The sequence below is a fragment of the Balearica regulorum genome, chromosome 24 (genome assembly GCF_011004875.1).
Source record: "Balearica regulorum gibbericeps isolate bBalReg1 chromosome 24, bBalReg1.pri, whole genome shotgun sequence".
Lineage (NCBI taxonomy): Eukaryota > Metazoa > Chordata > Aves > Gruiformes > Gruidae > Balearica > Balearica regulorum.
The window spans coordinates 5,128,041-5,150,780 of NC_046207.1; the positions used below are offsets into that span (position 1 = coordinate 5,128,041).

The following is a 22,740-nucleotide window of genomic DNA, read 5'->3' on the forward strand; positions in this document are numbered from 1 at the left end:
ACTTTTTTTCTCTTGGCTGCACTACCTCCTCCGTTCTCTGTAATGGTGTCTCCCATCTGATTCAGTTTCTTTTATTCCAGTAGTAGTCATCCAAAAGCAAGATGTATGGCTGCCAAAGCCCTCCTTGCTAATAATGTGGCTATTTGGGTTTTGATTGTCCATGCTGTACAGAGATTGCTGTGTAAAAGCCAGCATCTGGTACCGGGAAGAGACAGGCAACCTGTGGAGGAGCAGGATGAAGCCACGAACATGGTAGGATGCTGTAGCCCAGACTGGTTTGCACAGTTGTTTGCAGGTGATAGTTGCCTTCACCTAGCACTTGCCCAGAACCATTGGTATGGAATTTGAAGAGTGAGAAAAATGTCTCTGCGGATTTTCTGAGAGGGAGGTTCTTTTTCTGATGGGAGCAAGTAGGTTCTGGTATTGCAGATGGAACACCACCAGGATTTGCCCTTGTGGTAAGGTGACAAGATACAGGTAGGGCTGGGACAGGTTGTGAAGAGCACTGATGTGTGAGGCAAGGAGTTTGTGCAGCATAGGAAAAGCAGGGAATCTGGTAGGGAGAAAAAGATCGAGGGGTGGAATTTAAGTGAGGTTTTGCATGGACTTCAGGGGACGAGGTGTGTGGTCATTGGACTCCCAAGGAGCAGGACCTCGATTAGAGCATGGATGAGCGTTCTGGTAGTTCGGTCAAAGTGGAATGACCCTGAGTGGGATCAGTAAGCACATCTTGGTCCGTGGGAGGTAGCTGGTGTTGAGGAACATTGCCAGACAATTGGAGAAGGATTTGTGGTAAGTGGAAGGGAAGGGAAGGCCCTGCACCAAGCAGAGGGTTTCATCAGTACAAGCCACAGTGTGGCTGAGTTCTCAACAGTAACACGCTTCTGCCCTGCAGAAACGTTGTTGTCTTTTGTGTCTTGATATCACGAATCATCCTAACCTGCTGTAGAACAGAGCAAGTGCTCAGGGTCATCTGGAACCTAGGAGAAATCAGGAGACTGAGTTTATAAATGTTAAAGTTCATAAGTAATGGTTTTGAGAGTTGGAATTCACTGTTAGCATACTGTGAAAATTAATTAGTGTGGATTGACAGTGCAGCCTTTGAAAGAGAAACTTGGATGCATTTATCTGCAGGAATCTCCTGTAAATGAGTGTCACTGTCTACAAGACAAAGACTTAAGTGTTTAAGCAGTGCTACTGTGTAATGTCTTGTTCTCTGGTTTGTTCATTCTGCAGATGGCATTGATGTCTCATGTATGTGGTTGCAAAGTGGAAAGCTGTACTTGAGCAAAATAAAGAGTAGGAGGGTATAAGAGGGGTGAACAGCAGCCTTTGTCACACCCCAGGATACAGAAATGTGCAACTCCAGTAGCACTTCTGTCTGGGAGGGTGGGGTGGAGGTGTAAAGCGTTCTGGAGGGCTTTTTTCAGAAATCTCTCCTTTAAATGCATCCACTGTCATGTCATGCTCTACCCTACCACGATGCTGGTAGCGGTGATGTTTGTCCTGCGTTGCCCTGAGAGCAGGACTCTAAACAAATGCAGCACGTGGTTAGAGAAATCAGCTGATGGGTCACAAATTCTCATCCTGTTACTGCCGTACCTGCTCCAGCTCTGTCTCCTGCCAGCTGAGTTTCTAGGAGCTTACACCTTTATACATGAACATACCTTTACACAGTTAAAAATGAGCCAAACCGGCAAAAAGTGGAGTTCCATTCACCGCCCTTTGCTGCTGCCAGCTCCTGTTTGGGCAGCATCTGGCTCGGTGACTCTGAACGGTGAATTCATGGTCCGCGGCAGCTCTGGCTGTGGTCGTTTCCCCAGAAGGGGCATCGTGTCCCTGTTTCCCTGTGTTGGTGTTAACGATGCCCTGTTGAAAAGGTGCATTCATTCTTTGAGGGCTGCCTGCCAGTCGCTTTTTGTCCGTAAGCCAAACCCCAACCACAAGCCTGGATTTTCTGTGGCGGTGGTGGTCTCTGCTGGTTTCCTGCAGAAGAAGGTTTACTCTCAGCGTGACGTGGGGCTGCTAAACAGCTTACGCTTGGCAGGGTGAAGGGGACTGGGCTGCGGGAGTTCGTCTTTTCCTTACTGGTTCATGGGCAGGTCAAGCAGTTTTCAATTCTCTCCTGGCGTAAGCGGCTTTTACTCCGTGCTGCTGCCCGCTAGCCCATTTTCAGCACATCCAGTCGTTGGCACTGGCTTTGCCATCTGACCTTCAAGCCCCATGTTGATTTATTTCTCGGGATCTTGAGTTCCGCTCGGGACGAGGAAACGACAGAGCGTGCGGGGTACTGGTGAGTTGGCAGCAAAGTTGTTGTTTTTCTCCTCCTGGTCAGCCCATGGGCATAAAATGAGTATAGAGCGAAATTTAACTTGAATGGTGGGTCACTGACATAAACTGGTGTCGATAATTTTAGAAGGCTAAAGGTCTAAGCTAGCTCACCTCAAAGCCCACAGCACCCAGGGATTTCATTAGAGTCTTGACCCTAATCTAATTAGAGTGGCAGTGGGAAAGTGAGGAGTCGTAGAAAACCCTGAGTGGATTAAGAGGTTGAAACCTGAAAAATGCTCTAACTGCGATGTGTTTTAGCTAAATTGTCTGGTGCTGGACTGTTCAGGCAAACTTCTAAACATAGAGAGTTACTTTGCAGGGAAATAATTTCATCTGCTGCAATACCAGACTTGTTTTAATTCCTGTTTGGAATACTCAGTCTGCCTTCACCCCGAGCACTGTTTGATGATAAAGTTATTGGTGTGGATTATTTTCTTACTGTCAACTCTGAAGAGTAAAAAGACCAATGTAAGAGTAGAGCAGTCAGCTGTGAGCAAAACAGAAATCCTGTGTGTTGGATGTAAAAATAAACATCCCATGATCTATTAAGGTCTATTAAGGCTGAATCAGGAAAGCTGTTACTCAAGCAGTACTGTTCAGCCTGCTGCTGCTTACTCTTCTCTGCTTTATTTCAGCAGATAAACTGAATCTGACCAGAGCAGCAGATATTTTTCTAAGGATTTGGTGCTTTGGAACAATTCCAGGAAGAATTGTCCCTCTTACTGAGAGAGGGTCTGGAGCTGACTCTGTTGCATCCAAATTTCCTGCCAGCCCAGTATCTTTCCTCATTATTGAGTCCAGTTTTAATTGAGCCATAGGGTAATAGCAAGAATGCATATTATTTCAGCTGAAGGTATAGATTACCTTTGCTTTATTTTATACTGTGCCGACTGCTGAAAAGAGACCCAGTATTTATGACACGTACCGTACTCCTGTTGGAAGAAGACGACTGCTCAGCCACTGCTTAGCCACGTGGACAGCTTCTCTGTGGGGTTTTTCTGGGGTTTTCTGTTTGTTTGGTTTTTGTTTTTATTTTTTTTTTAATCTTCCCCAACAGCTCCTTGGAGAAGCCGCCTGTCCTCAAGGCTGTGTTAGAAAACTTAGCTCGGGTCATTGTGCCTGCAAGACTTTAACTGTGCTCCTGCTGTTCTCTCTAGTTCATGTGAAGGGTTGTAGCTGGAGCCAATTCTGAAACGACCAAAATGCACAGCAGAGTAGTCACTGCCGCTAAAAGAGTAATTTCTGCAGGGCGATTCTGCTGAGTCACCAGCTAATATTCTTGAACAAATGCAAGAGCAGTTCAGAAAACACTGAAAAAGGCTTTTAGGCTTTTCAGAGCCAAAGTCCCCGAGTTAGACCATGAGGAAACTCCTGGCGAAGCTCAGCAACGTTAACCTCGGAGGTGAGAGGGGCAAGTGTTTTGCTGTGTTGACATCCCGTTTGCTGTGTGGGCAGACCGGGAAGGGAGGAGCAGGAAGTAGAAAAGAATTTGGCTGAGACCTAATAGCCCTGATAGAGGGATGAGATGGTTATTAATATAATATTTCCATGGAGAAAGCAATTTTAATGAAAATATGGAAAGTGTGCGTAGTTATTGACCTAGTCGCTGTTCCCATGGAGTTTGGTGGTTTGGTGTTTTTTTGCTCTTACGATGGGAATCTAGGGTGAAAGTAAGCATTTTCCCTAGCTTCTATCATTTCCCCAGGCTTTCCTTGTATTGTTGTACATTGACACTGTGCTAAATAAATCCTCAGCGCTCCCATACGTGTATGAATAAATGACATTTAATTCAAGGAGAAAACTTGTCTTATAAGCCGTTGAAAGTGAGTATGGAACTGCTTCTGAAATCCAGAAGTGGGATCCCAAAACAATGTTACAGTAAAGTGCATGTTAGCTCTTTCCCAGACCTCTTACTTGCGTGTATCTCAGCACTGCACTGTGAATTTTATCTCGTGATGAGACGCGTAAGGAACAGACGAGAAGTATTTTGAACCAGACTCTGAATCTGTGAGGATCTTTGGGCAGTGTAGAAACACACGCGAGCGTCTGGCTGTTTATTCTCCTATATCCTGGCTTAACTGAGTGTTTGACTGTTAAGCTATGCGATACCTGTAAGCATCTGTGTTTTGAGAAATAATCTGCATTCATCCTCTACCGGTATCATCCTTTTCTTCCACCAACGCTAATGTTTCTAAAGTGCTTTTTATATACCTGCTAGTGAAGAAAGCTTGGTTGTGCGATGGTTGTATCGTATCATCTCAGCCTGGCTTTGTCCTCTCCTAAAATTTGGAAATCCAGGATTTGGTACTTGTATATAACAATATACAAACACCTGGGTGTCTGTGAAGGTGTACTGTGCATATTAACGTGCGTACGAAACTTGGTGTCAGTAGGAAAAGCCTGGACAACCCTTCACCGCTTATCTCCAGGACAAAGTGCGGTTTATCTGTGATACACACGATGTTTGTTCGTTGTTCTCGGCACCTCTTCCCCCACCTTTATCAGTATCTGTGCTATTTATTCAAATGGATTCTTTGTACTTCTCTGGGGAGATGAGTACATCATACAGCTTTCTTGGTTTTGTATGAGAGTTTCAGTAACATGTTAGTACAGGGTGGTTAAGTTTCTAAGTCACACAAAAAGAACGTGCTGCCAGCAATGTCTTCTCGTTCCTAAGTCTCTTCCAGCACAGGCAGGTCTGCTGAGAATATAGGAACGGTTACGTACGCCCCCTGCCAAGCCCACGGTCTTGTGGGGAGATGACTCAAGTGTCGCAGGTATCCAACCGATTGCTAATCTGGGCATATGCTGTTCTCTTGAGAAGGTCTGGAGATGTTTGGAGCAGTGGAGTTCTGTTTGTTCTCAGAATTTCTCCTGGACAACCATATTTTATCTGACAAGAGTATTTTATAAAATGGTGTATAACATTCGAACAAAATTGCTTGCCCCAAACCTTTCACGCTTGTATCTGATAACATTTGCTTTCTCTTTCTGGTGATCTTCAAGTTTAAAACATTAAAGCATATGTGCAAGTGTTTTCTTGTAGTCAAGCACTTGTATTATCTTTACAAAAAGATTCCATCCTATGACTTTATAACTGCTATCAAAAAGCATGAGACCTTACTGCCTTTCTACTGACCACTTGGCCTTCTCTGGTTTGTGACATATGATTGCTTGAATAACTATAAACCATAAAATAAGCATATTGATAAACTGGTACAGATTTGGGAGCTTTAAAGGGACTTGGTACTTCCTGTGTTCACAGATCGGGGTGTATATGCCCGAGATAAAAGCATGGGTGTCTTAGCCCAGTATAGCATTGCAAAGCATTACTGTCTAATTCCTTTATCCCAATAACTAGGACAGCAACACCAGGGTGTTGGCCTGAGTGCTTGGGTGTGCCCTGGCAGAGGAATGACATACCGCAGAGGAGTGACCGCATCGGCTTAATCCGAAACGCGTCTCTCCTAGACACTGTACTGGCACAATCGAACAAATCATCTGGCTCCGCGAGTCGCTCTGCAGCGTTGCAGAGCAAAATACTCTTCTTAACTCTGTGTTAACAACACTTTGTATTTAGCACAGCTGTGTGAAAAAGAAGAAATAACCCATGCACTGAAATGAGGCTGTCGTGTTGCTTTGATCTATTAACTGTTAATTATTGCACTGCCCACTTTTGGAGAGCGGTTGCTAAAGGTGGTGTTCTGGCTGGGCAGAGGCGCCGAGCACAGCGACGCTCCGGTGTCCAACATGTGCCAAAACAGCCCAACGCGAGCGTTGGTTCTGCTGTATCCTGACGGAACCCAATGTTTGACTAAAAAGCTACACAATACCTGTAAGCGTCTGTTTTGATAAATAATTGTGCGGTTTACTGTCAGTAAATACTACAAGATGCGAGATTAATATTTCACAGTGGCTCAGCCTCTGTGTTTTGCTTTCATTTGTTAACTGCTAGGTCTGCGCTTCTTTTCACAGTTCAGCTTTCAACTGAATTACAAAGAAGTTTTGCTGTCTCCAGTCCTTTCCCCCCGCCCTTTGTTTTCCCTGTTCTCTTTGTTTTAAATGCAAATAACCAATAAGATCTCTTTTATTTCTGTTACAGAATTTTCTCTTTCCTGGATGTGGTCACTCTGTGTCGTTGTGCTCAAGTTTCCAGGGTAAGAACCTTCCTCCTTGCTGGTGGATTTTAACAGTTGATTGGATTTGGGTGACAATCCTCTTGCTCCAGCCTTCCCTAGCCTGTCAAACCGGGAGGATTTGTACCAGGCAGCTTTGTGCAACTCAACTATTGTTATTTAGTGTCCAGTATTAACACTGGAATACCAGAAACTTCTGATGGTACCAGTGAAGGGGGACAACTCAAAGCTTAAATACCATTTTGCTGGTGTCCTGGCCCTGAGCTCGTTCCACAGGGGAGGTGGCCAGCTCCTTGCCCAAGAACTCTCTGACCAGCCTGGGTTTGTACAGGAGGCCTGCGCTGATCAAAATACCAGACTTAGATGAGACTAAAATGGCATCTTCTGTTTTTTGGTGGAGATACAGAAATTTTGATTCACAAAGATGCTGCCCAGTCAATGAAAGTTTACTTTCCTACTTGGATGTAGTTGAAGTAAGCATGGAAGAAAAAAACAAGTGTCTGTTTTGGTTAGACTTGGGTTTTTCCCTTAAGTAGCTCATAGTTTTGTGGGCTTCAGCTAATGAAATCCAGCTTGGATTTTTCACTTGAGAAAATTCCTCTGGCTTCAGGTCCAGTTATCTAGAGCCACCAGATACGTTCAGATACGTTATCCTCCCAGTATCTAATAAGGCACAGAGGAAGCATCACTACAGCGAGAGTGGAAAGTTCGTTACATGGAAGGTGTTTGCAGAGCTGGTGCTGCGTGACACCTGTACAAAACTGATCAATCTTGGCTTCAAACTTGAACCATAACTTGTTTTATTATTCAGAGTACATAAGAATAAAAAAGACTATGCTTAAGCCTTTTTAAATGCATTAAAAAAATACTCTGTGTGATGTCTGGGCATTACGGTTATCATCCCATGTTCTCTGAGTAACGCAGGTCTGCCAGTGAAGGATCTTCCAGCTGAAATTCACTGCTCCAGCAGAACAGTATTAACAAAAATGGGCTGTCAGAGATACTTGCCAATGTCAAGGTGTACTCAATTTTTGTCTCTTGCTCCTGTTTACACAGTCCAGAGGGCATCAGAGAACGTATTAGTTGTTCTGTGACACAGCACGTATTGTAAAGGACTAAAGTATCTGCACAGAGCTACGGAAGGGCTGTATGGAATGTTCCCTACATTACACGTTAAAATGTGCTGTGTTAGAACTCGTGTCCACTGATGCATTTCTTTTCCACTGGAGCTATTACTTATCTCATGGTGATAACTAGACTTTAAAACAAACACCAGCAATGAGATTTAAAATGCAGAAAATCAATTAATGCTTACAGTTCTGTCAGCTGTTGTAAGCCTATACGTGGCTTGCACAAGAGCTAGTATATTGTGATGGAGATGTAGTGTAAAAATATGCCTACATGCATGCACTCTTTCATAATGATGGTCTCATGGTTATTATGAGATCTAGTTGTTTACTTTGATTATGTAATTAAAACCGCAAGTATAGTACTGCGGTGACAACTTTTTTAATTCATTAAGGGCAGAATTACTAACTTCCAGTTCCTGGTTCTTATTTGTAGCATGAAACACATGAGATTTTTGTTTGGTTGTTTTTTTTTTAAACAAACAAACCAAACACTTAAGTCAGAGGTAGTAAATGCTGTCGCTCTGGCAGCGGTGCCTAGTTCTCAGGTAAGAGCCGGATGCTTTATCTGGACCGCTTACGAAGCTTTGAATCTCCCCATCTGTGGGACACAGCACCCCATGCACCAAGCTGCGGAACTGCCTCGAACGCCTCTTTCTGCCGGAGGCAAGGGAGAAGGTGTGTGAGATGACAGCCTCACCCGCCGTGTACGGGACCTCACTGCACAGTCCTCTGTCCCAGCGCCGCCGAGTCCTCCACGCCCTCAGAGTAGCTTCACTTCTCTTGTCAGGGTAGACACCTGGTGTAGGGTCTCCTCTGGGACTCGCCCGTGTCCTGGTATCTTTCATCTTCATGTTGGTCCTGCTAGCATCCTCTAAAGGCATTGATTTAGCCGGTGATGCTGCAGAGGGGATTAGATTCCAGCCAGGAACTGTGAAGATGCCCACGCTCCAGTGCTGCCTCCTGTCCTGGGCTCAGCATCGACACCTCCCGCGGGAGCAGAAGCGGCTGGGGCACCACGGGCTTCCCTGGTTTGGGGACTTGCGAAGAGTGTGCCGTGTAGGCGAGGGGACTCTTGTCTGAGCAAGCGATTCTGGTAACTGCACAGTTTTCCTTGTTGGCTGTAATTACTTGTTGCTTTTACATCTGAGACAGAATGTTGTTTCTAGAAGGAACAAACTGTAACTAGGTCCCCACTGGCGGGTTTTTTTCATATTAACAACACATTTACATTTTTTCCCCCGATAAAGGCATGGAATGTTCTGGCCCTGGATGGCAGTAACTGGCAGCGAATTGACCTGTTTGATTTCCAGAGGGATATTGAGGTATAATTAAGTGACATACAAACCCATTTTTTTCTTGTTAAAATGTAATTACAGCCTAGAATGGATTAATACTCCCAGCGTAACCCTTTCTACCTTCCCTGGAGATAGAAATCATTAATTTCAGTTCTTGTTAGCTTCAGGGAGTCTTTAAAGTCTTGGCAATCCATTCAGCTTTTGAAAATGGACAGAATGATATCTGTATCCAGACTTAAAGGTAGTAATAGAAGGAAAGTACTTTTGTGTGTGTCCTGAAAACAGGAGTAAGTAGAATAGGTATGTTTTTGTGGAAAAGTGCTTCTGTATAGCAGCATTTAGGCTACTTTTCACTCACAGAAATGTTAACATAGCACTGACGTAAACTCTTAAGACTGAATGTCTTTTGAAACGTGGCCTGCAATATGTCTGTCCTTTCCTGTCTAATATCAAAAATTGAAATGTAAGTGAAGGTGATTCAGGGGGACGAGGTCAAAGTAGTTCCTCAAAGACGCAGCTTTGGAAACGCTCCGGTGCTGTTCTAAATCTGTTAGGTGTAGACTACTCGGCACTGATAGGAATGGATGCTGTTGTTAAAACTGCATTAATTGGGAAAAGGGACAAGAAAAAAAATCCCTTAAGTTTCCCATCAGAATGTTGTATCCTCTTTAAAACACATTGGAGGAGGGAGATAGGGAGTGTATCATTTTAACTCATTACAGACAGAGGCATAAACCAGATGCTGACCGAAGATTCACCCTGTGGGAAGCGGTGGGAGATACAGATGGTATTTATGGAGGAAAGAGTTAAAATAGTCTCTCTGCCAGCTGTGTATCTAAGCAGCTGCACGGATAAAGGGCCAGGCCTGTGATACAGTGATGACTTCTGTGTGCTTGCAGGGAGCTCAGTGGCCTGAGACTCCTTGAAGGAAGTAAACGGTGTGATTTTTGTTGTTGTTGTTGTTGTTCTTGATAATAAATACTATATCTCTTAACATGCCCTCAAAGTTCTGGACCCATATAATTTATTCTCATAGAGGTAGAGCAAAGTTAGGAGTGGTGCCCGGTCTCTGGAGGTAGCAGGAGATGTGGACCGAGCTGCTCAGCCTTGCTGCTGTCATTGGTCTGTGTAGGAGGGATAGAGGCAGGAGTGCTGTGAACGCAAACTAGGCTCTTCTCATTCTTGAGTGGTTTTTGCATGTTTTTAATATCTCTTTGTTCTCTAACGCCACTCTGTACATCAAATATGTGTTTTTGTATAAGCACGGACTTGCCCTTTTAAAACAAAATGCTTGAATATTGTACCTAACCTAAAAATACCTGGCAGGCTTTCTGATGTCCAAAAAGTTGTTTGCTTTAAAGGAATGTAAATCCGTCAGTTGATGTAAACTTTCTATATAAACGTGTTTGAATCCTCTAATTCAAGCACATGAATTCACAGCCTTGCTAGAGGAATTGCAAAAACACACAGACTGTTCAGATTTTTTTTAGTCCTTCTACGCCGATGTGCAGGTTGAGCTTCAGTCCTCCGTCAGCCTCCGGCCAGGGCAGCACATCGGCCGTACCCTGTGGCTGCGGAGCTGCTCCCGTAGCCCCTGAAAGCAAGTGGCCAGATGTCACCAGAAGTTCGTGCAGAGATCTAGTTAAGCTGGTGTCTCTTTTTTGATTGTGGTATTACATTGTGCTGAGCCTGATGCTTGATTTTTTTTTTTTTTTTTTTGACTGGAAAAAGATTGTAGAAAAATACCTTCATCATTAGAGGTCTTAAACGCCAACTATCATAGAATGGTTTGGGTTGGAAGGGACCTCAGAGGTGATCTAGTTCCAACCCCCTGCCATGGGCAGGGACACCCTCCACTAGACCAGGTTGGCCAAACTAGTACTTGAAGAACTGAGTGATGTTCTGTGATGAACAACTATGTAGACTAAAGTAGAAGGGAAGGTTTTTGAATTTCTGGACATTGATACAAATATTTTCTCAGTGGTTTTTGTACTTCATTCACAGTGAGAAATAGCTGGGTAAATGCTAGCTCATAGTGGGGTCTTTGGAGGCTTCTAGTGATGACAAATTTGAAATTAAAAAGGCATTTTTCTAGATCTCTTGAACACAAATGTTTGAATCCCTTTTTCTGTGAGAATAAAACTCGTGGGCTGGTTCTGCCTCATCTCTCTTTTGAATAGAAATTAAAGTATATCCATTTATAGTACAATGACTGTACTTATTTGTAAACCTTACTGCCCGTGTTGTAGCAATGGTGTTGCTTCTTTCATCTGTCTTGGGTAGTCGGTATTGGTGTCCGGGAGCTCCGAACAGGAGGAAGTTCCCAGTCATTAGCCTGAGCGGCTTTAGGTAATTGTTCCTTGTCTCTCCATCTTCAGAAGCTGAATAATTCTCCCTCTCCCTGCCTTAGATTATTATCATGGCATTTTTGTTTTCTTAGCACTGTTTTACCTAGAATAACAAACTGTTGTTAATCTGCAAAATTTTGAATTCAACTTTTTGAATGATCAGGTGACTTTTTGGATTTTAATGTAATTCTTTCTGTCTCTGACAGGGCCGGGTAGTTGAGAATATTTCTAAAAGATGCGGGGGTTTCTTGCGGAAGTTGAGCCTGCGTGGCTGCCAAGGAGTGGGAGACAATGCATTAAGGTAGCGGTATGGCTTCTTTCTGCTCTTAAATGTGATGTGAAGAATGATTCTGTTTCTACAACCACAGAGGATTGGAATGATTTATTTTTTTTAACTTCACACAGTAGCTATTTTTCTCAATTCTCATTAGAATAATGCCAGCTGCTGCTACAGGCTAAGTAGTAATTGGCAGTGAATTACAAGCTTTTGCCTTTAGGCTGGGAAATCCCAAGGCAAGATATGGGTAAACATAAATCATTTATTTTATTTATTTACTTATTTTCTTTGAGACAATTTTGTAAAATTGTATCCGATGGTGTTACAGTTAAAACAAATGCTGTAAAACAACTGGAAGTCTATTGCCTGAAAAATACTGTTTTCCTTTTCCTTTAATAAAGGACATTTGCACAAAACTGCAGAAATATTGAAGTATTGAACCTAAATGGCTGTACCAAGATCACAGATGCGTGAGTAAAATTCTTTTCTCTATTTGCCCTGTCATCCCCATTTTTGAGTACACTGTGATACATTCTCCATCCCTTTTTTTTTTTTTTAAGGCCAGGCTTGTGCATGCAGCAGATAATATAATCCATGTCATATGAAACGTAGAGGATTTTGAATAAAACTATTGCATGAGTGTGTCTCGTATGCTCTCTTTCAGTACGTGTACGAGCCTCAGTAAGTTCTGCTTTAAACTCAGGCACCTTGATTTGGCTTCCTGCACTTCCATAACCAACCTGTCTCTGAAAGCGCTGAGGTAGGAGTCGACAACATCTACTTTTGCTGATTGAGTCCAGATAGTGTCACCCACCATTGCCCCGTGTGTCTCGTGAGTCCTGGAGGAGACTGACGTAGGCTGAGGTGTAACTGTGATTAGAATTTAGATGTTCCCCAAGAGACCTCAGGATTCACGTTGTGCCTCCTGGTTTGCCAAGACAGGAGGACTCAGACTCGGTAAAAGCTGCCCTCGACCTTGCATGTATCCATCCTGATGGTTATTAGCAGTAGAAGAAGAATTATATTCTGTTAAAGTCTTGGAGGAGGGATTTTGGGGGAGACAAAAGCCTTAGTCTGCCTTTTTAAAAATGCTCATTTACTAACAGTCGACTTCTTCATTGTAAGTGTACCATTGCGTACTTAGCAATTGTTTACATAGCTAGAAGGTGAACACCAGCATGTGACTATTTGTCTTTTTAAACTGCTTAGGAGACATATAACTGCTTAAATCTGCTAAATGGAATTGCCAAGTAATCTAGAAAAGGAAGGGACAGACAGACATTGGTGGGAAGATATTGGGACAGAGAAAAGGAGGCAAAAAAAACACTAAAGGTAACAATAGAGGCCAAGCTATTAAAAAAAAAAAATAATTCAAGTGATATACCAGTGGAATAAAAGAAAATACAGGAAAGCTGTATCATGGGGAAAAAATTACTGGAGGGTGAATCTAGAGACCAGAAGAAAACAGATTTGAAAGAACAAATGATTGATTAAACTATTTTTTTTTTTAGCTACATTAAAATACTTTGAGTCTGTTTTTTCCTTCCCTGGAGGGTCTTCATCCTTGTCTCTAATTTCTCGTGGTCAGATTTGTGCTGCAGCTATCTTAAATACGTGATAGCATATATATTATATCTCTTCTTAATTACAAATCACACTTGAGACTGACAGCTATTTGCAAAGGGAAGGTAACACCTGGAAAGTTAGAAGCAGCGTGGCAGAAATGGACCCTGGTTTTGGATTTGGTAGTGTTCAGATCCAGAAAGCCCATAAAGAGCTTCTGTCCTTTATAGGCGCTGGGAGGTGTCCAAAATGGGAGAAATCGGTTGTCTTTTACCCTGCTGATACCCTGATCTAGAGCTCCTGCTGCTGCCTCTGGAGAGCTCTTCACATCTGGAGATGATGTTTGACAAAAGTGTTCCCCATGGGTGTGTGGGGTGCGGGTGTACAGCTGTGCTCACCTGGGTTCCAGAAATGGGGATTGCCTAGATTCTGGCTTGAAGTGGAATTTCTTTCCAAAACGAAACCAAGTTTCCATCCACTTTTCCTTTCACCTCCAAAGCGAGGGATGCCCACTGCTGGAACAGCTGTATATCTCCTGGTGCGACCAAGTGACTAAGGACGGCATCCAGGCTCTGGTGAGAGGCTGTGGGGGACTCAAAGCCCTGTTTCTGAAAGGCTGCACGCAGGTACGGCTCTGTGGAGAGCGCTCAAATTGAATAATAACAGCTGGCTTACTTCTGCTGTAACTGAAACTATGGGGATGAGGTATTGTGGATTTTTCTATTTCCAGAAATGTTATGTTACTGAAATTACTCACAATCTATCTGTTGGAGATTAACTGCTTTTATTGAAATTCTTTAATAGCTTTGAGCTCAGCGTGAATAGTGGGGCAGTGAACAAATTGCATATCTAGCTGGAGAATCATTCTTCTTTTTTCCCCATCGGGAACACATTGAGCAAACTTTTTTTAAAGAGGAGATAACTTTGTTATTCATGGTTAGACCCATCTGTTTCTGAAGGCTCAGAAAATTTTAGAAAGCATGACAGTGCTTTCCTCTGCCCTGGTGATAGAATTTCCTCTACGTGTCGTTTGGATCTTCAAGTTAGTCAAAGAGAATCACCATGTATGTGACTCCTTGAAAAGACATCCCTGCAGTCAGTAATGAACGTAGTACTATTCCCTCAAGTATATCGTGTAGCTCTCGAGCTATAGCAGGATATTTTGAAGAGGCTGCAGAGACTGATGCTCATACTTTGGAATATATAAATGGTGCACTAACAGCTGGAACGGTTTGTTGGGGGGTTTTTTGCCCCCTTGTTATACTTTGTGTTATTTAGACTAACTTCATTTATTCTTTCTTTACTGTTTTATCTAGTGAATGATTGAAAAGTTGAATATGTTAAATACTTCCCTGAATTACAACTTTACTAAGGAGTTAGGTCAATTGTGAACTGGACCATGGGGAACATCAACCTTGAGCATTACTCTTGATGAGCAAGAGCTCCTTGCAAAGCTATTTCACAGGGAATGGGAGGACTAATTCTTATTTTTTTACTTAGGTGGGCTGGGGTCTTTTTAATGCAGACAGGCTAGAAAGGAGCAAACATGTATCTCAGAATCATGTCCTTGAAAAAAGAGAGTAAAACTGACCCCAGAGGAGTTGAAATCTGTGACCCAGAGACTCCCAAGAGTTTAAGAGCCTCAAGGTAGACCTGGAAAATTATCTCTGATCTGTTGGGTCCTTGTAACCGAACTCCGACAGAGCTTGTTTGTTTTGGATTTGTTTGGTTTTCTTCTTGGGGGTAGGGTTTCCTTAAGTATGAGTCAATAAGTGCCATGTTCGTCTGCCTGTATAGATAAACAGCTACATGTTTTTATTTTGCAAAAAGGATATTTCTCCTGTGCGTGGACACAGAAAGTCCTGAAAGCTGGTTACGATGAGCGAAGCAATAATACACCAGTTATGTGCACAAGAAAGCCCAGCTGTAAGGGCTGCAGTCAGTAGGTTTTCTAAATTTATACTACTGTAGGGCTTTTAATACGTGAGATGGGTATACATGGCTGTAAAAGTGACTTGATTAAAGATATAACAATCTCAGCCTATTTTGAGAATTCAGGTCATAGAAACAGCTTGAGTTTCTAGTAATTTATGGAGTCATGAGTAATATTGATGGCAATACATCCTTGTTATCAATTACTTGCCATCTGTTCTTATAGATTTAAGAATAGCAGGCTTTTTTTATCATCAGAAAGCAACCTGGATGTGTTTGTGCTCCCCACATAGAAATAAGACTTTTTTTTTTTGAGTTCCAGTATTGCAATATAAAAATAGTGTTAGTGACAGGCCCTCACTAGTGAAGCATTTCCTAAATTCCTGTAAATAGCTTCTGATTTCACTACTTGCTGTGTTAATTATGTGTGTTTGATCAGATCAGCTTTTCTTTAAATCAGTAATGTTGTGGGTCTCAGAACTCTGTTCCCGAGATGGTAAAAAAAACCCCCCCAAACCAACAAAACGTCATGCACTTACTGTATTTGAGAGTGGAGTGCCTTGCTCTCCTCCCACCATCCAAAACCACAGATGCTTTATTGTTCTCATAGCTTTATTTTGAAGATTGCTTCAAGTATTAACAGGTTGTTTCAGTCTCTAAATTTTTCTTTCCAGCTTGAGGATGAAGCTCTGAAATACATTGGTGCACATTGTCCCGAGTTGGTGACTTTAAACCTTCAAACGTGCTTAGTAAGTAAAGCTTCCTATGATTTCCCAACTCAGCCACTGTTGTGCGTTTAGAGGCCATCTCTAAGCAGAACCATGCAGAATGTACTCCATCCCAAAAACATCCTCATCTGTGCAGACAGGGCAATTGTAAATTTATGAGACTTTTAAAAATTGTTGATGAAAACCAACTTTTTGGTGGCATTCAGTAATGTTGAATAAGCCCCCAAAACAGTATCACAGCATTCACTTTGTCAGAATTGTTTGTCTCTCTGCTCTGCCCATGGGGCTTCTAAACTCATTTGCAGGACTAGCTGGAAAAATTCTTTCCATCGGGCTGGAGCGTTTGTGTGGTGATATAGCCAGGCGGTTCCTCTGGTCTCTTCATAACATTGAACCAAGTGCAGTTTCCCTGCGCAAAAGGACTCTAAACCAGTTACTCTGCAATGCCAAAAATGTGTATTTATGCCAAAAAAGAAATTGGAATGGGCTCTTTGTACATACCGTCATGCGGTTAGTCTGACGCAGCGAGTAACTGGACAGTCTCTTCCTTTTCCACGGAAGTGGGCAAGGCCTTTGGGGGGCTGCGGGGCTGTCCTTTCCCCGTCCTGTTTAAGGACCAGCTCTACCAGTTGTTAGAGGCTGGTGCCCGTCTCTCTGAGACTGGGTGCTTGTGAAGGAGGAGCTGAACTGTTAGCAAGTTCCAGACCTGCACCTGGTGTCTAGGGGAGAGGCAAACGGGCAGAAGGAGAAGAAAATTAGTAAGGTTCTTGATCGCCTTGGCTGAAAATACCAAGTTCTACTCGGTTTCTGTTTCATCTCACTCAGCACTTGGGCTTACCGCTCCCTAGTTGGTGCTTTTCTGTGGGAATTGAATCCGGCTGCCTCTGAAAATCCAGAGCCTAAGAAGCGAGGTTTAACCTGGTCCTCCTTCATGCACAGCCTCTGCCACCTATTGTCCCTTTGTTCCTCGTCACACTGCCCCTGTTGCTCTTGATCCCGTGCGGCTCCTTGGCACAGCCACGCTGAGTCCCAGCCCCTCGCGCTCCTGCGGGGAAACATCTGGAGCAGATTTGTGCACCGTTGCCATCCCAGACTTGCGAGCAGAGCACGTGGGGCTGGACAGACCCTGCGTGTCTGAGGACGCAGCGGGTCGGTGGAGCTGCTGTGCCACGGGGTGAATTGAATGTGATTTTGGGCTGTAAGCCTGTCTCTTGCAGTTCAGGTTTTGGTCCTGAGCCACCAAAGTGTATTTTTAAAAGGCTGTTAGTGAAAACAACCTGCTGCTTGTTTTGTGGGTATCTCTGTTAGCTGCTTTCTTGTCTTGAGTGTCAACCAAGAAGGTCTTTACAAGCAAAGGTTGCAGAGGAAGGCAGGAGACCGAGTCCGGGGCCACTGCTACCCTGCCTTCCCCCACCCCTCACGTGGCCCAGGCTCAGAAACATTTCCGTGCATGTGGAATCACTTTCTGAATGTTTACAAGTCACGTCAATGTGGCTTATCCTGTGTCAGCTGCTCCAGTGAAATATTTGAATGCATTTTTGGGTAGAAAGAAGCATAACTTGGCCTCGGTTAAATGCCTGGTTGGAAGTCCAAGAAGGAAAATATGCAATGCCTTGCACCTCCACCTACGTTGTTATGGCTTCTGATGTTGTTATTGTTTTTTCTTGTAGCAAATAACAGATGATGGTCTCATTACAATATGCAGAGGATGCCACAAGTTACAATCCTTGTGTGCTTCGGGCTGCTGTAACATCACAGATGCCATCTTGAATGCCCTGGGGCAGAACTGCCCACGGCTTAGGTAAGTTTGCTGCAGAGTTACCCGAGCTCCCCTTACCTGTTGCACCTTGAGCAAAGGACCCTGGTGACGTGGTCGTGTAATATCTGAGCCGTTTTAGACTCTGAAGGTCCTTCTGAAAGTGCACTTTTTATCACTGAGCTTTTTCCAGGCATTTGCTGTGGGGTGATGGTCATTTTACCCAAACTTTTGGTTTCTAAACTTGCGCGAGTAAAACAGTGGTAAAAGAGCTCCGTGCTGTGGTGGTGTGCGCTGCCAATAGTAGCAGTCTCATTTTACACCCTTGTGTATCTACTTTTGTTCTGTTACGGGAGAGGTTAGGTTCCTTCAGTATTGAGGACTGAAAAAGCATTTAAACAACACTGTTTCCTCTTGACGTGATATTAACAATGATTTTGCAGCAGATGGAATTTGTGCTAACGTTCACTCTGCTTGACAGAGTGGGCTTCCAGCGACATCTCTGCAGGTGCTTGCTTTTTTCTATTATTATTATTTTTTAAGACTTTTTAATCAGGACAAGTTTCTTCAGGAAGATTTTGCTATAATTCAGAAAATGGCCAGGTGCGGAAAGAAGAGACAGTTTTATTATCTGACATCTGTAACAGCCAAGTGGCGTGTTTTAAATGGCATCAAATACATGTCTTCCAGGGGAAAAAGTAAAACAAAACACAACTGTTCTCTGTGATAAGCTCATTTAAAGAATTATGGGTACAAAGTGCAGCATGCAAGTGCATGGAAACCAATTCTGAAAGAGGAAGGTAAAACATGATTTTGGTTCCAAATGGTTTCTGTGTTTATGTTCAGCTTTAGTGTTAAGCTACATACGGTAAAATTCATAATGCCCTTCAGGCAAATTGGCTTTCTTTTGTGTAAAGGTAGATAAATATGTTAACCCTGTGAAGTTAAACCTCTGTAGAGCTGCAGTAACTGCCAGAAAGTTTATCTGTTGTCACAGAAACAAGCACTTCACCTCTTAGAAGACTTCAGACTCTTCTCTCATGGCATTAAATATTTATTCTTTCATGCCCATCTGCCAGGTTGTCGTGTATTGCACCCTTTTTCACGATGAGATCTGTATTTTGGGTGGAAACCAGAGGAGATCACTTGGGGAGGTTGTGGAGTGTCCAGCAATGAAGATTTTTAAGAGCACCTTAGTCCAACATGTGTCGGATTAGACCTCCCTGCCTCGTAGCAGGGTACGGATGGGATGACCCTTGGAGTTCCCTTTTAGCCTGACTTCTTTTTTTCTTTCCCTGTGACCTACGCTCAGGTATAGAGGGTGGATGCTCTGTGCAAATTATCCTCTCAGACAGCACAGCCTAAACCAGGTCAAACTTTTCTGGGTTGCTGGAAGCTTTTAATGAAACACTCTGAAAAGCAAAATGACTCCACCATGGTTATTATAAATTCTTTCTGTACAGAATATTAGAAGTTGCAAGGTGTTCTCAACTAACAGATGTGGGCTTTACCACTCTAGCTAGGGTAAGTGCTCATTTCCACTTTTTCATCAAGTGTCTTTACTTTCTTTTCATGATAGATAGGAGTGAAACAGTAGCTTTCTCTTGAATGTAGATATTTGTAATCTTTGGCATTGTCCTGACCTACACATCTTGGAGGATGTGCAGCCAAACTATGTGAGATGTTAAATACTTGAGAGTTATAGACTTTACTGTTTGTTTTTTCTAGACTAATCTGTGTTCTATACAACTGACCCTAAATTTAACCTCCTTTGCTTTCTATGAATAAAAAAAACTTGGTGCCTTTAAATGAGTGAAATTGCTAGATTTCCTTTACTATATTTGGTGGTATTCGTAAAGAAGCAGCAAAACTTTATCAGTCATGACGTCTCATGGAGGAAGAACCTTCATTTTTTAAAAAGGACTGTTTCATTGTAGTTGTGTGTATATTTGCTGTCTGAACTTTGCACTTAATTTGTGTTTGATCTTTTGTTTGTTCCTAGAACTGCCATGAGCTTGAAAAAATGGACCTGGAAGAGTGTGTCCAGGTAAGAGGTGTCACCTCTGGCTGTTCGGGTTTTTGGCTTTTTTTTTTTTTTTTTAGCGTGATCGCAGCAGTGCAGAAAGATTGTGAAAAAGTGGATTGTCTCTAAATCAGAACTTGATTTAGAGTCCTGAGCAAGAAGATCGGATGTATTTGGATAAGAAAATACTGCTCTTGTAGTTTGAGCCTTTGTTCATATTTCATAGTAGTGAATGCAACTGTAAATGATAAAAGACAACTCAGTTGATAGTAATAGATGTGGGAATTGTGACCCTTGACACAAGATACAGTCCCCAGAGTGAGATCTCTGCACATAAGGCAAGGGAAGGTTTGTGCTACATATACTGGTAGAAATAATGGAAGTTACCTCTGTTTTGAAAAAACAAAAACAAACAAACAACAACAAAAAAACAACCACCAACATAGCCAGATTGTTTGAACAGCAATGATTTTTTAGAGGACATGGCAACAGCTTGAAATAAAACTGAGATGCCCGAGCTACCATTAGCCTTCCACAAAGGCAGTGGGATGTAATGTAATGAGTCTGTTGTTGTCGAGTCTTTTATAACCCTGTGCTGGCTTCGTTAGTTTTAAGGAGGTCTCGTATGTGACTACGCACTGTTCTGTAGGGTATGTGCCATAAGCTGATAACCATTTCAAGGTAGCATTTACAGGGGAAAATAGTTGAATTTACTCATGAAAAAACTCTAACCCTAAGGATGGATTTGAAATCGATTCAGATAAAGACAGTGGAGGTAATAGGAATTTGCTTCCTGCCATGAGAACAGCGTGACCCCGGTATTCTGTACTTCCTGATGTTTACAGGGCAGAAATTCAGGAGATCACAAGAGGAAATTACAATAGTCCAGACAGGAAGTGATTTAAAGTTAACCCAAAAAGGAAGAAGAAAAATTGGGCTGTGTCCTTGGACTGACTGCACTGAACAAAGACAGCCCAGCAAGTTCCCTTCTGAATGCTTTTAGATAGAAAGCCATTGTGTCGAGTCTTTCTTCCCAAAGAATAAAGAGGAACAATTTGGCAACCTACCAAGCTGTTGGAGGGGGATTTGAACACCTCTTGTGCTTTGAGACAAACATTTAGGACCTTAATTAAAGCCCATCTAGTTCCACCCCTCTGTCATAGGCAGGGACACCCTCCACTAGCCCAGGTTGCCCAAAGCCCCATCCAACCTGGCCTTGAACACTGCCAGGGAGCCAGGGGCAGCCACAGCTTCTCTGGGCACCCTGTGCCAGCGCCTCACCACCCTCACAGGGAGGAATTTCTTCCTCAGATCTCATCTAAATCTACCCCCTTGCCTCTCTTAATTGCGAGCTTATTTCATGAGAGCCACTTAAAGGCTCAAAAAACCAACAGTACCTGTGCCTTGACAGTCCTTTAAGGATGTGAGGTGATAAGGGAGTGGAAGAATCTGTACGTTTGAAGTTGGTCACGCAGGAGATGGGTTCCAGAGGGGCTCAGGAGGGTGTCTGTGGGGAACGCTGCCATGGATGAGGCAAAAGTTTGCAGCTTTTCTTTCATAGGGGAAAGTCCTTGTGCAAAGCACCCAGCATGAAAGGGCTTTTTCTTTTTTTTTTTTCCAGATAACAGACAGTACACTAATCCAGCTTTCCATACACTGTCCACGGCTTCAGGTTCTGGTGAGTATTATAAGTGAGACTTCCAGCATTTTCTTTCTATAAACAAAGGGATTTTTAAGTACTGCCTGTGGGGATTTGTCTCTTTGACTTCATAGACATGTTGAGAAGGCTTGGAAGATTTCAGCTAGAAACTTGACCCCGAAGAACCTATTGTCCCTCCCCTACTGCTAGCATTAAGCTTGCGCCAGGCACCCACAGCTGCCTGAAAATGAATTATAGGACACCGGATTCTCCTGGTACCAGCCTCTGGCTGTCCTCAGCACGCCTGGCAGAATCTGTCCTCAAACTGGGCTGTCGTTCCTTCTGTAGGAGAGGAGACTGCAGCCCTTCTCACCTGTAGTGTGGAGCTGGGCAGCTGAGACCTGGCAAGCTTGCTGGCTCTGGAAAACAATGTTCCTCTTGGTCTAAATTTCTGGGAATTGAGTCTCTGTCCCCTCTGCGTCCCTGTGTGTTCTGCTGCATTGTCATCATGAGAAAACCTGTCCTTTCCCATTGCGCTCCAGCTATGAGTTTTCCCCTTGCACGTTATCATTGGAGTCCCACGGAGCCCAGCGCCTGCGGTCCGGAGCGCAGCAGTGGCTCCGGTGCAAGGAGGGAGTACAGACCTGTCCGAAAAGCCGGCGTGGCAAAAACAGTCCAAATCTATGACATGTGGGTGGTCTTCCCTCTCGTCCCACAGTGTCCCCCAGCAGGGTGTTGGCTTCTGTTTGCCGATGGCAGAGGCTGCTCACAACTTGTGTTTGGATGCAGAGTTTGTCCCACTGTGAGCTGATCACGGACGATGGGATTCGTCACTTGGGAAACGGCGCCTGCGCACACGACCGCTTGGAGGTGATCGAGCTGGACAACTGCCCTTTGATCACGGACGCCTCCCTGGAGCACCTGAAAAGCTGCCACAGCTTGGAGAGGATAGAACTGTACGACTGTCAGCAAATCACACGGGCAGGGATCAAGAGACTCAGGGTAAAAATATAGTAATAATAAAACATGGCTAGGGCTATGACTTGAACACTTTATCTGGTGGGAGGAGGGAGGGCTGAGGTTTCAGATTCCTCATGGTCTGGTGCTCATTCTTAAAAGTATTGAGAACCATGATTTACGAAATGAATCGCTGTCCTGCACTCAGAAGATTGGATGGGGATGAACACTAGCTGGTAGGGAACAGAGGTAATTGTTGTGTTCACGGAGTGGTAGCAGAAAGGAACAGAGGAGACCCAGCATGCGAGTGCTCATTTTACAAGCACTTGTACATGACAGTGCTCTTCTAAACGTGACACCAGCTCTTGGTGCCAGAGCAAACGTGTAGAACGGCACCTCCCCTCGACTGCTTTACGTGCTCAGCGTAGATCGTAGCACACTTTATGCTGACACTTCCCATATAAATAACTCCGGCTAATCCTGTAATAAAACCAGTCTGTTGTAGGGGAGGCTGTGTGTCCTTGTGAGTGGGACAGAGCCAGGGCTGCTCCGTCATTTGCTGCTGCTCATCCAAGGCACTCTGCGTGCCCCCGACTTCCCTCCTGACTCTATTTCTCCATCTGTA

At 43.6% G+C, this 22,740-nt stretch overlaps 1 protein-coding gene across 6 annotated transcripts in view; it reads left to right on the forward strand.

Annotated features, from left to right (window-relative positions):
* Window positions 1–22,740, forward strand: part of FBXL20 (F-box and leucine rich repeat protein 20) — a 43,200-nt gene that overhangs the window by 17,532 nt on the left and 2,928 nt on the right. For 3 of the 6 annotated variants that reach the window (XM_075775528.1, XM_075775529.1, XM_075775531.1), the window contains 12 exons: window positions 6,434–6,488; window positions 8,845–8,919; window positions 11,447–11,541; window positions 11,919–11,987; window positions 12,182–12,277; window positions 13,580–13,706; window positions 15,687–15,761; window positions 17,411–17,541; window positions 18,960–19,020; window positions 19,499–19,543; window positions 21,141–21,197; window positions 21,948–22,160. In XM_075775528.1, the coding sequence (XP_075631643.1) occupies window positions 6,434–6,488; window positions 8,845–8,919; window positions 11,447–11,541; window positions 11,919–11,987; window positions 12,182–12,277; window positions 13,580–13,706; window positions 15,687–15,761; window positions 17,411–17,541; window positions 18,960–19,020; window positions 19,499–19,543; window positions 21,141–21,197; window positions 21,948–22,160 (1,099 nt within the window). The remainder of the gene's footprint in view (window positions 1–6,433; window positions 6,489–8,844; window positions 8,920–11,446; window positions 11,542–11,918; window positions 11,988–12,181; window positions 12,278–13,579; window positions 13,707–15,686; window positions 15,762–17,410; window positions 17,542–18,959; window positions 19,021–19,498; window positions 19,544–21,140; window positions 21,198–21,947; window positions 22,161–22,740) is intronic. The other 3 variants (XM_075775530.1, XM_075775532.1, XM_075775533.1) reach the window with 1 other exon arrangement.